The 13,305-nt window shown below is 40.7% G+C and overlaps 1 protein-coding gene across 1 annotated transcript in view; it reads left to right on the top strand.

The window, feature by feature from the left end:
- The window catches only part of galnt9 (polypeptide N-acetylgalactosaminyltransferase 9), an 85,379-nt gene extending 76,952 nt beyond the window's left edge, over window positions 1-8,427 (top strand). The window contains exons 8-11 of the mRNA XM_088300600.1: window positions 1,248-1,385; window positions 2,901-2,996; window positions 6,612-6,779; window positions 7,643-8,427. Of these exons, the coding sequence (XP_088156726.1) occupies window positions 1,248-1,385; window positions 2,901-2,996; window positions 6,612-6,779; window positions 7,643-7,789 (549 nt within the window). The 3' untranslated portion in view covers window positions 7,790-8,427. The remainder of the gene's footprint in view (window positions 1-1,247; window positions 1,386-2,900; window positions 2,997-6,611; window positions 6,780-7,642) is intronic.
- Window positions 8,428-13,305: the final 4,878 nt, after the last annotated feature.

Below are 13,305 nucleotides of genomic sequence, written 5' to 3'. Positions count from 1 at the left end.
CACAGATAAATGAGAGCGGCCTCATGTGTAATCTGTCTATTTTCAAACACGTCACTTAGCTTAATTCCTTTCAATAGTCTATTGAGATTGGCTCTGAAAAAAACAAACTGCTACTATCATTATTAAAAACCTTCATATTGAGTCCTTCTTGGTGCCATTCAGCCATGCACAATAGGATGATAGTCAGTGAAGGACATCGGAAAAGCCCTCTGAGCACCGACCAAAACAGCTGTTCGTAACAGCCTAAAAGTGAGAAAGAAATATGACAAAGAAGAAGGCCCAATATAAGCAATGCACCATTTCCCTTCTCTAGTCCCTTTACAAATGAGTGGCACAAAATGTTATTACTCATTGTTTCATTATGTGTACTTCATAGACTTAGTACTCTGATTATCCCATCTTCCCTTGTTGACAAAACCTCCTCACGCACAATCTTACATTGCAGTTCTTTTGCTCAAATTCAACGCAACCGATGGTGCTTATATTGGCTCTCAATTGCTTCTTCACACAACCACATGTATCGCTTCTGTGTTTTTGACAACTTAGAATCTAGCTCGCTCTCTGTCTCTCTCGCACCCTCTCTCTTAAAGGGCCAATACATTACAAGATTTCATTCTGTTCCAAGTGCAAATATTTGAATTCTATAGCCGCTGTACTTGACCCGGTCAGGGATGATAACAGGGACAGAAGAAAACCCATTTCTCTCCTTGCTTAGTCTGTCCTGATTAAAAAAATAAAATAAAAATAAGTTCTTCCATCCCCAATATGGGAATATAGATGCATGGACTTTGTCGTAGCTAATGGGTCATGAGTTATAGATTTTTGTTGGTGATTGATGCGCGCATGGTGCGTTGCTTGGCAACCTAGTCAGCTCTCACTTTGCATCTGCTAAGCCTTCAAGTATGAGCAGGGCTGGACTGGCAATTTGCCTTACAAGGCAAATGCCCGGTGGGCTGCCATCTTTTGCTGCGGATGCGGTGCTATTTAATTATGATTTTCCTCTATTTTACCCCAAAAGAACCGTCCACGATTTAGAGAGAGCAGCTCATTAACCCATTTAAATTGCAGACAACAAACTGAACCTATCAATATCTATGGCGGGGTTACGTGATATAATGGGGTTGTCATGAATCATGTCTGAATATAAATGTTTGCAATTAATTTTGTTGCACTTGAACCGAAATATAACACTGAGTGCACAGCTAATCAAAGGAATTTCACCCATGTTGAATGACCTCTGTTGACAGAACCCAGGGGTTGATTTTGGAGACGTCTCTGAGCGCTTGGCCTTGAAGAAAAGACTGCAATGTCGAAGTTTCCGCTGGTACCTCGAACACGTCTACCCTGAGATGCGAATCTACAACAACACCATCACATATGGCGAGGTGAGAAAGATATTTGGTAACAGAACTGTTTTCTCATCTCTATGTCGAACAATATTGTCCTTTCAACAGACAGAAAGATGTTTAACTTGGGCTCATACTACAAAAAATGAGTCATTAAAAATTATGTGTACGGTGTCCATTACATAAGCATCTGTCCATAGCAAACGTCCACGAGGTTAACATATAATATCTCGCTCTCTAAAAAGTGTGAACACACTCAGTTGCAAAATTATATATATCTTTTGCATACATACACTGCCAATGCAAGAATTACAACATGTCTAATGTAGCACTACTAGTGCCAAAATGGATTATATGGACAGTATTTTCTTTCACAATGAATTTTAATCAAGCTGTTATTAGTCCTCCAGTTCCAATTAGATTGCCGTGGCTTCAATTGCACTCCGACGACACTGGAGGAACAAAGCAGGATCCAAAGAAATGTTACATTCTCAACTGATTTAATTTGGTAAAGCAAACCTACAGTGCATCGTTGTACGTATATTAATAAGAGCAAATTTACATTAGTATTACTACACAGAAAACAACCACCTATGTGTCTGTATTTCACACATGTTGACATTCTGAATAACAGTTGCCTTGTGTTGTCACAATGCTGCCACAATAGAATTGAGTCTCATCTGTCAGTGCCGTGCTCTGCAATGCTAACCAAACCATCGGGCCAGAACCTGCTAGAGAACCATGCATGATAGACATGTCACAACTAGGAAATGAAGCCATATTCATTCAAATCACACAGAAGAAAAGCTCATGGTCGATGCACGGCACCATCTGGGAGCATTGCTAAGAGACAGGGTGTGGTCGCTGCATGATAATATCCCATCCCAACCTGATGTAGAATTAGTTATTGCAAAAGCGCAATGGAAAATTAATTGGCAGGACATGTGTAGAACAAAATAATTCCAATATTCAGAGGCAATTAATTTGCTTAATTTTTCCAGATGTACGAGAATTGCAATCAGACATAGACGGGAAACTGAAAGGTGCACAACTAATAAGCAGATTCAGCATATGAACTCAAATATCAACAGAAACATTTCTCTGCCAATTTAAATGAAACTGAATCTTCACTGACAGCGAGATACAAGCAGCGATGAACTGACCTAAAATTGAAACTGAAAGCATCACAAAATGAGTCACAGGCAAGAAGCAGTTATTGTAAGCTAATTATTTGCAATGAAATATTAAGATTTAATCATGTGAAAGTATTAAGTCTTTCTGTTCTGTTTGTCCACCCCAAAATATAGTGTTTATTTAATAACACTATCATATCATTTGTAGATATATTGTACCTGGAATAAAAGTTTTGTCACACAAAATAGTAAAATATTACGGAAGTATTTACTTCTATTTATTCCTGGACGCAGAAAATACTTTACGATTAAATAGTATGCACCATTTATTTCCCAGCAATCTCACTTTTACATAAAAAGAGGAATTATTTGTATTCCTAATTTCTCAATCAACCATTTTACCTTGCCTTATTTCTCTCAGGTGAGGAACAGCAAAGCAAGTGGCTACTGCCTGGACCAGGGCTCTGAGGATGATGACAAAGCCATCCTCTATCCGTGCCATGGCATGTCCTCACAGGTCAGTTCCACATCTAAGGATGGTGTATTTATTTGAATTTTCAACATTACAGGACTGGTTAATGTATTTTTTTATTCCTAATTTTTCTGCTTCAATGTTGAATCTTCTGTGACTGGTGTTTAATGAATAAAAATAGTAGTACGTGGTTTAACGCTCCATGTATGCATCTTTGTATGGCACCAAAGTACAGAACAACAATTTTGTTTGTGATAACCTTTTAGGTCACTTGATGGCGCTGTTACATTTGTGGAGCTAAATCTGTTAGATTAGATGTACCGATCATTTACCACACTTAAGGAAGTCTAAATTTTCCGTCTACTTTTTGTCACCAAATTGCGAAATGCGCTGAGAGACGTGGCAGGAGCACCCATTGAGGCGCTACGTGTCGACCAAATTCCTAAACACACTGAACTAGACTACGTAAATGAAGATGCGCCCGTTTTTACGCTGAGAGCACAGGCGCCAGTCAACCAAAATGGGGCCCTTTTTGTTTTTCTCTAGTAGACCAAACTGTGCTCTTAAAACCAAAGAAGATTTTAGGCACATCACTGCATCTCCAGTACAGTACGGTAAAAAGTGTCTGTCCTACGAAACCGGCTGATATATTGCTATTCAATGTTATCTATTTCCTGAAAAATAATTTTAAAATGTTAATTCTTCACCTCTTTTTAACTTGGGTTTTAGGATGTTTGTGATCCCATTTAGACTGAAACCTTTTGTATAAATGAATCAAAAGTTGATCATTTATTTTTAAATGAACATTTCATTTGCTGAGGTATTTTACGTAAACATAAATCCATGTAAAGTTGCAATGGAATAAAATATCTGAAATGCACAAATTGTTGATTTCAAATGTGCAGGATAGAATTGTAAATGAATTGCATAGGCATAACGCTTTTGTCCAGTTCCAGAGCATCGGATAAAATCTCATATAATGACCAGAGTCAACAATGACACATCACTTAATATCCTAATGCCTGCGGCTGGCAGGCAGTGATAATGCACAATAATTCATTGATATTCCAGCCGCGTCAGTGTGCAAACCTCGACAGTGTCTCACTCCCTCCAAAGCAATGTCAGAAAACGCTCCATTTTGGACTAATTCTAACATGATATGATACATATTTTCAAAAGCATATACGCTGAAATTGCTTGTTCAAGTAAAAAGCAAAGCCCTCTAAGAGTCGAGATGATACTTCCATGGAACTAATGTAATGCATCTATTATCTGTACCGCTTGTCCTCACATGGGTCGCGGGGGTGCTGGAGTCCATCCCAGCTATCTTTGGGCAGTAGGCGGCGGGACACCCTGAACTGGTTGCCAGCCAATCGCAGGGCACACAGAGACAAACGACCAGCTGCGCTAACACTCATACCGAGGGGCAATTTAGAGTGTTCAATCATCCTGCCATGCATGTCTTTGGAATGTGGGAGGAAACTGTGGTACCCAGAGGAAACCCAAGCAGCCACAGGGAGAACATGCAAACTCCACACATGAAGCCCGGAGCCGGAATCAAACCCATAACCTCTGCACTGTGAGGCCATCGTGCTAAACAGTTGTCCACCGTGCCGCCCCACTAATATAATCATCAATCAATAATAAAAACATGTACATCAACATGCTTACCGTTATGTGAAATATTTTGATATCCCTTGAGTGTTTGATGTGTTTCTGCCTTTGGTGCAGGGAGACAAAAGCCAAACTCTTGTAAGCCATGTAAATGTTAGTCACGATCCCGACCACTTGGGAAATAAACAAATAGAGTTGGATACCTTGTCTTAGTGTTATTTGATTACAACGATGAGCAGTGTGGGACAATTCAGTTTCGTCGGGCACAGTGATCTTTTTTTGTTTTTTTTTCATTTCTATTTTATTTCTCTCAGCTTCATTGCTTTTCCTCGTAAAACAATTGAAACCTTTGTCACAAGTAGGAGACGTTCTTCATGTCTCTCAAAAGACTGCCTCATTTCACACAAAGCAATATTCAGGTAAAGTAAGAAATGCAGCTTTTTCCTTGGGCCTTCCCGTCTCATATTGTTTGTTCATGTTCAGAGAGGCGAACGTTCCACATGGACAAGCCACATGCAGGTCAACAGCTGTTACCGCATGTCAAGCAACGCCTGCTTAAAATGTTTGAAATATTCGGTTCACAACAGCTTGGTGCATCAAGTTACCATAAATGTACAGCTATGGAGATTATATCGTATCAGCACTGCATCTTACAACAACTGTGTTGCGCTGTTAATGAGCTAATTAAGAAACGGATTAGGTTGACCCCCAAACGGCTCGAAACCTTTCATGATCTCAGAGAGGCAATGAAGCATCGCACATTGCAGAGACACAGGTTAATTGGCTCACATTAATTATTTGTTATCGTCTCATTTGGAATGCATTAGTGTATGAAAGGCTGCCAGGCTGAGATGTAAAGCAGTTTTAAAGGAATTATATGGCTGTATTTATACACCCAGCCATAACGCAAACAATTTACCATCCCATCAGGTATTTGTACAGAAGCAAGCCATCTGCAATACAGACCTGGAGGCTACCACCCACAGACAAATTAACACGGGTTCACACATTACGTGTCCCAAGATTATTGACTCATCATCCTTGTGAATAGCCCATAACCACCTCCAATGGACCTGGAGTGACATTAAAGTTGTACTTCACAAATGCCCTAAATGTTCTGTTTGGCCCTCCGGGGAAGAGCATTTGATTGGATTAAATACCAGTAAATATCTCATCCTCGCTACAACACCTACATGGAGCATTCAGTGCTACAGCTCGACTTTCGCCAAAAACTGACTCAGTACCGCGAAGCCTGTAAAACAACTGCATTAACTATCTGATGCTTTAACATTTGAGAGAGCAGCCTGCCTTTGTATTGTTGCCATATCATTTTTTCATGAGGGGTCACTCCTCTAAATAATAAACACGTCTACTGTTTCCTTGCATACATTGCATACAACATCACATTGTTATGAGCCGTTAATAGGGTATATTAAACGCTGAGGGATCATGTTCCTCCAGTGTGTGGTGTTGTAGATCTTACAGTACAGTATTGTGGAGCAATGTGGCAGGGTTGCAGATCGTTGCATCATCAGCTGCTCTTATCCAAAAGTGGCATTCAAGTGAGGACCAACACCCCTCAGTGTTTCATAATAGTCAACGACCACCGGTATCACGACTAGTTGAAGCAGTTCAGATGAATGCAAATTAGGTGTTGAAGATTGCACTGTTTTATACATTCTTCACAACAGAAGTAGTGTATGTCCCTTCTGCAGCATTTTCATTCTTTCTCGCCATCATATCAAGAACAGTGAAGCGGCACGCCTTATTGATGAGCATGTTGATGTAAAAGTGAATGATTTTAATTCTTTACTCTTCACTATTGTAATGTGTGGCATCATTATTTACTCTATATTTTGACCAGTAACGCACCATTAACAAAATTACATGACGTTTGAGCTAAACAGGCACTGCTTTCATTTTCTCCTGTTTGACAATGTTTCTGTGTCTTTCTCGAAACTCACAATTCTGTTTTGCCACAGCAGTAACTGCTACAACCTTCCTTCAACTTAGCAATAAAACACACTTCTTATCTTTTGGTTCCAGCTTGCCCGCTACTCAACTGATGGGGTTCTACAACTCGGACCCCTGGGGTCCACCACCTTCCTGCCGGACACAAAATGCCTTGTTGATGACGGCAGAGGACGCATTGCCAGTTTGAAAAAATGTGAAGCTGTTGCCAGGATTTCCCAGCGGCTTTGGGATTTCACACAGGTAAAAAAAAAAATTAAAAAAAGCAATGTTTTGAGATCAGTGGATGTGTTGCTTGTGGCATTTGAAAAATACTTTGAAGATAAGTTGGAAGAGACCACGTCTTAAGTACAATATCAGTTTTTTTCAAGAACTTGTCACAACAAATACAATTAAAAGTTAGCATAGCATATAATTGCACCAAACTTTCTCCAGTACAAAAATATGCACACAAACAATGTAGACAAATAGCAAAAATAAATTCAGATGTCAATTTCCCTTTGCTCTCTGCAGTAATTTTACCACAGTTTCATGTCATTGGTCGATGGGGCGTTTAGACTTGAGCTAAAGAAATCACACTATTTTGCTCAAAAGCATAACGTTAGAACAGGTCTTCACATTCCACAGTAGACTTCAGAACCAGAGCATGTGCACCAGAGTTGACCTTAGAATTTTCCACTCAACTCAACCAGTAAAATATTCAGTGTCAGTCTTAGTGAAGAATATGCTCCTTTTAACTGTGGGAAGTGTTTGCCCTTTTGTTAGTTTTTCAAACGTGTCCTGAGCATATGCATGTCATGTCACCTTCAACAATGCTTATCCTGTAGCATACAGGGTCGCATATATGTATATATATGTATATATATATGTATATGTATATATATATATAATTTAATATTTGGCAACTGGGGCTCTTAAAAGTAGTTATGTGCATGTGTGAGCCATCACTTTTTATTTTTTAATACTTGCCTGTGGAAATTACCAAATGACAAACACATGCTGACTTTTTGCACAATGAAATTTTCTGTCAACATACGACAATCTGTTTTTCTAATGCGTTTTTTTAGTGCACCAAATGTTTTATTTGACTTTTTTTCTCCCTGCAGAATGGTCCAATCATCAGCAGGGACACGGGTCGTTGCTTAGAAGTGGAAATGTCTAAAGATGCCAACTTTGGCCTTCGTCTTGTGGTGCAGAGATGCTCAGGTCAGAAATGGATCATACGGAACTGGATTAAGCATCCCAGACACTAAAGCCATGGGAAAACCTCCGAGTCTTTTTGGGTCATTTTTTCAAGTCACAGTTTGGAATCGGAAGATGTGGTATGACGCCGCTACACTGCTGGGCTTTCCTCAGGCCACAGAACTTTCCAAATCCTAGACTTCACTGTGACCACACTTGGATAAAGTTCACAATTCTGATGTGTATAAAGAAGTGTACAGTGACACGCGGGTGCGACTTGAATTTATTTTATTTCTATTGTAAAGCTATCAATTTCATCTTTGTATATGAATGTGAGTGTGCGCAAATGTGTAATGTTTTGAGGAGAGCATCTGAGCAATTCAAATAATATCAGAGTTGTAAATTGTAATTGACCACATTAAATGATTATTTTGAGGTCCAGAAAATTGTGTCTGACATATTGCGCAACCCTGGTTACTATGGTATGTAACAGGCTTTAAAGGGGGTTGTTATTTTCTCAACGGGGGAAGGTATTCTGCAGTAACACGAACTACAATACCTTGATTTGTTTGAACAGTATTGCTCAGTTGCAACTGTGTGCTTTTTGACCATTATTTGCTTCAACTGACCAGGTAATGTACGTCCTTAAAGCATGTACAAACTATTTGTAAATTAATGTATAAAACAATAAACACAATACAGTAATATAGCCTACTGTAAGAGTGAAGGATTTAAACTGATAGGATATTAAAATCTCTTTAGTGATCATGTCTCACTTTGACTTCACACAAGCTGAGTGACTTAGTGTGATACCTTTTTGGAGGTGTATTTCATACAGTATACTGGTATTGCCTATTTATCAATGAAAAATACAAATGGATTTGTACCCCGAAAGGCAACAGTGCCGCAACAACGTATGACTTTGAGTGTGTGCATATTTATGCAACCAGGATAATTTACATTTTTAGTTTGATTTTATTTTTATTTTTACATTTTTATTTTCCTACTTAGATTTTGACTCATTTTCCAATTGCGCTTTACAGGTTAAAATTCACTTGAATACTGGAAAATATTATTGAATCACAAAAAAGTGGCATTTAGTAGGGGTGTGTTGACTTTTTATATCCTTGGTGTGTGTTTACAGTCAAGCCCCAGTGTAGAGGTGTAACAAAATCTTAGAATTGGGAAGAAAAAAAATGAAAAAACAAATATGGTTGCGGCGTGCTGGAGCCTATCCCAGTCGTCATCGGGCAGTAGGCGGGGTACACCCGGAACTGGTTGCCAGCCAATCGCACACATAGACAAACAACCATCCACGCTCACACTCACACCTCGGGGCAATTTAGAGTGTTCAATCAACCTGCCATGCATGTTTTTTGGAATGTGTGAGGAAACCAGAGTACCTGGAGGAAAAACCACGCAGGCACGGAAAGAACATGCAAACTCCACACAGGAAGGCCGGAATTAAACCCTGCATCCTTGAACTGAGAGTAAGATGTATTAATCAGTCGGGTACCGTGCCTCAGCGTAACATCTCAGAGCAAAATATCCTGCTCAATTTATTGTACCTCCACAAGCCTGACAAATCAACGCTGTTAATACAATACAATACAATTTTATTTTTAGAGAGCATTTCAAAACAGATGGAGCTGTAACAAAGCGCTTTCAATATGGTGTAATATAAATTAGCATGTAATAAGAACACAAATTAAAACACGTTACAATACATACAATAGATACCAGAAGAACAGCAGAACAGTGACAGTCTCATGTTGAGTTGAAAGCTAAAGAAGAAAAATGTGTCTTTATATGGGTTTTAAAAATGGACAGAGAGGGGGCTTGCCTAACATTTAATGGAAGCTCATTCCATAGGGAAGGACCGGCAACAGAAAAGGCGCAATCTCCCCCTGAGGCTTCGCCTAGTCCTCTGTACCTTCAGCAGCATTTGGTCCACAGACCTGAGGCAGAGAGGGGTGGAGGAGCTCCGAGAGGTACGCTGGGGCGAGGCCATTTAAAGCTCTGAAGACACGCAGAAGTATCTTGAAGGAAACTCTAAAGTGCACTGGGAGCCAGTGAAGAGAGGCTAAGATTGGGGTTATGTGATCAGTCTTCTGTGCGCCAGTTAAAAGGCGAGTGGCAGCATTTTGGACCGGTGGTTGGAGGCGCTTGAGCGAGGACTGGCAGACTCCAAAGTAAAGTGCATTGCAGTAATCTAGCCTAGATGTAACGAATGCATGGATTACTGTTTATAAGTGCTCACTTTAGCCAGCTCCTTGAGATGGAAAAAAAGCTGGATCGAACTACACCACTGATTTGCCGATCTAATTTAAAATCACTGTCCAGTTTAAGACCCAAGTTTGAAACTGTTGGCTTTAGATAAGATGTCAGGGGGTCGAGGTCGACAGGATTGAGAGTAGAAGGGCCACTGGGACCGAGCACCATAACCTCTGTTTACCTTTCAGTGAAATTCAGGAAGTTAAGGGACATCCAGATTTTGATATCCTCTAGGCAGGACAAAAGTGGTCTCAAGGAGAAAGCGTCTTTTTTGCTCAGCGGGACATAGGATCTGACTGTCATCTGCATGGCAATGGAAGGAAATTCCATATTTTAGAAGGATGGAGCCTAGGGGCAGCAAGTATAATGAAAATGGACACCGTGCGACAAAGGGGCAGAGCAGGACTCAGCGCAATACAGGCCAACACAGAAGGTCCTGCCAGTCAAGTAAGATTGAAACCATTTTAGAGCGCTACCACTAATGCCAACCAGGTGCTGTTAACGAGCCAGAAGAATATTGTGGCTGGCAGTTGGCCAATAATTTTGGTGCATTAACCTGGCATGCATCATCTGCAAGTTTAGAATCACAGACAGAAAATTGCTTGCTTTTTTTTCATGAAGCAATGTTAATGTCATTTTTGAGGTCTCCTGAAAAGTGATATTGGAAGTGCAAGGATTTATAATTCCTAGTATCCAAACCAATGCTATAAATTGGATTTAACTAAAAGTTGAAACATTATAGCAAATTTTAACAGCTCACATACAATCCCGTATTATTCACACCGAGGGGTACTCAGCATTCAGTTGCAGACACACTTGACACGCACACACAAACTCACACTGGCATAAATACAGTCATCAGCATTCCATGGAGGTACGAGGTGTGTCAGAAATGTTCCGGGACAGGTGTCACAAAAGATATCTTTCAAACAGCAAACTACAAGTGTTCCCCTTCGAAAGTAATCCCCCTGGAGTCGAACTCACTTTTCCAGCCTTCTCCACAATGCCTCCATGCACTCTCGTAAGGATTCTTCCAGGATCATCTGCAGCTCTGTCGTCACAGCCATCTTGTTGAAGAGCACGTCTTTAAAACTGAAGCCCTCCTCTTGTGCTGCGGAAAGAGGGGTGAAAAGAATGGAACCGGGTCGGGTGAGTAGAAAGGTCGCTCCAGCATGTTGATGTTCTTCTTGGTCAGGAACTGTTGGATGCGCAGAATTTGGCATTAAGTCATTGCTCCTCATTCATTAATATAGGCGTGAAAATGTTGAGCATATACGCATATATAAGTCACACTTGGATTCCTGACATACACCAACCGGCCCATTTTTGTCTCACAATTGTGTATATGTTGATGAATTAGAACTCATTCTAAATGACAGCTCATGCCCACGGCACGGTCATTTACATAAGCCTCACTCCTATTTCCATCTGAATGGCATTCATTTGTCAGCATCTTAAATGTAAATGCACGGAGGGTTCAAGTTGAGAGAAATGGCACCAAAACGTACAGGACTTTCTAAATGTTTTTCTTAATTTCAAAAGATTGGCAACTCATTGTAGAAATGGTACCTCTTGTGCCATGTGGACTTGAACAGGCTCAAACTCTCAGAATGGAGTCGGAATGACTGTGAAGGGTGATATGTCTCCTTGGTCACGTTGTCAGAATGTGAAATGCGATTTATCTGGGATGGACTGCCCTGGCAAGATGGTACTTAAGTGAGCCACTAACTTTATTTACATGATCTGTTCCGAAACAGTCACATTGTGTTCATTTGCTCTCTGTCTTCTGCATTTGAGTGTTCGACAAGAGAACCACTGGACTGTCACAGGACTGCTTGTAAGGTGGAGGTCATAATAAAGCTCCCATTAAAAAAATGGAGATGCAATTCAAAATCATGATTAATGTGACCTCACTCCATTTGCTCAAATGGTTCTTTTACATGGCTTACAACATCCTCTGAGAACTAGCGCACAAACAAATCAACTCAGACTTTAACTGTCCGTGAACCTGGCAATATGGCACATAATTCAATTTTATATTAATTAAACTTGACGAATGGCCAAGTAGTGAGCACGGCTATTTAATGGTTCTGATGTTTAGGGTTCGGATTTTGGATCTGGCCTTACTGCTTGGGGTTTTTGTTCATGTTCTCCAGGTTTGCCCGATTTCTCCCACATTCTCACAAATGCAGGTTAATTGAAGACTATGAATTAGTCGTATAAGCCACCTCCCACCTAAATATCAGCCGAGACCACTCACAAGACAAGGACAAGCCATATAAGAAAACGGATCGATAAGTTTAGGCCGCCAATTGTTGCCATAACAAAATGTGTTGTGGCCTGCATTTCTCAGCCAAAAACAAAAGTTTCTCCCTGTGAGATTGGTTAGAGGTGGGTGCAGCCCTGTTCAGTGTCTTGCATCGAAAGGATCCCCCGACACCGGCCGCTTTAAAACCTGCTTGCTGCTTCATCAGTGGCCTTTTAACAGCTGCTCTCTTTGTCTCACTGAAAAGGTCACCGCCATCAGAACAAACACGTTTGCTCTCTGAATCACATAATTTTTGAACAGTAAAACTATCTCATAGAGGCTATGTTTATAGTTTGTTTCGAACAGCCACAACTGCCCGGCATGTGCTGCATGAATTTGGCCATTTTTGTCCATGTAGTCATGTCTTGAAAAGTTATTTCACGGTCTATCGATTTGTTCATCATGGGCCTTATTGGGACAAGGCTGCTGAGTCCCGGAAGATCATAGGTGCAAAAAATTTTGACCTGCAGTTTACCACAGTTGCCAGCATGTGTCAGTGTTATGATTGGATGACCTTCAACGGTTGAAAAATGGGCAATGTTGAAGCAGAGTTAGAGCATGTTTGTTCCAACCCCGGAGGAAGCACATGCATACAGTAGTCTCTCTCCCCAAACACACATATGCAGAAACACATTCTGCAGAGACGGCTCTATTTTTATAAACAGGGTGAAAATGTCACCGGATCCTGATTTTTTTTGTGCAAGCGCGAGGCAATCTGCACTTGTTTGCCAGTTTCTCAGACCAGTCTCCGCCGAGCTGGGCATACAAGGAGCACAACATAGGGAGTGTCATTGGAGATGCGTCTGGCAGAGTGACAATTTGGTGGCAGAAAGTCGACCTCAAGGCAAGGCAGTTTTCCAAGTACCCATTTCATGGCCCAAATGTGCACTCCGCCACGTCTAGAGTTTAGTGTGCCGCGTTTGAAGGGACCGACATCGCTTTCATTGGCTTTGAGAACCTGTGACCACTCCCACAGCAGCACAGACCTCCTTCTCTCAGGTCTCC

This window comes from Idiotropiscis lumnitzeri, chromosome 1 (genome assembly GCF_059441095.1).
Source record: "Idiotropiscis lumnitzeri isolate Australia: NSW breed Sydney's pygmy pipehorse chromosome 1, RoL_Ilum_1.0, whole genome shotgun sequence".
Lineage (NCBI taxonomy): Eukaryota > Metazoa > Chordata > Actinopteri > Syngnathiformes > Syngnathidae > Idiotropiscis > Idiotropiscis lumnitzeri.
Note: the sequence above shows the minus strand (reverse complement) of the source record. Positions and strands in the feature narration are given on the sequence as shown.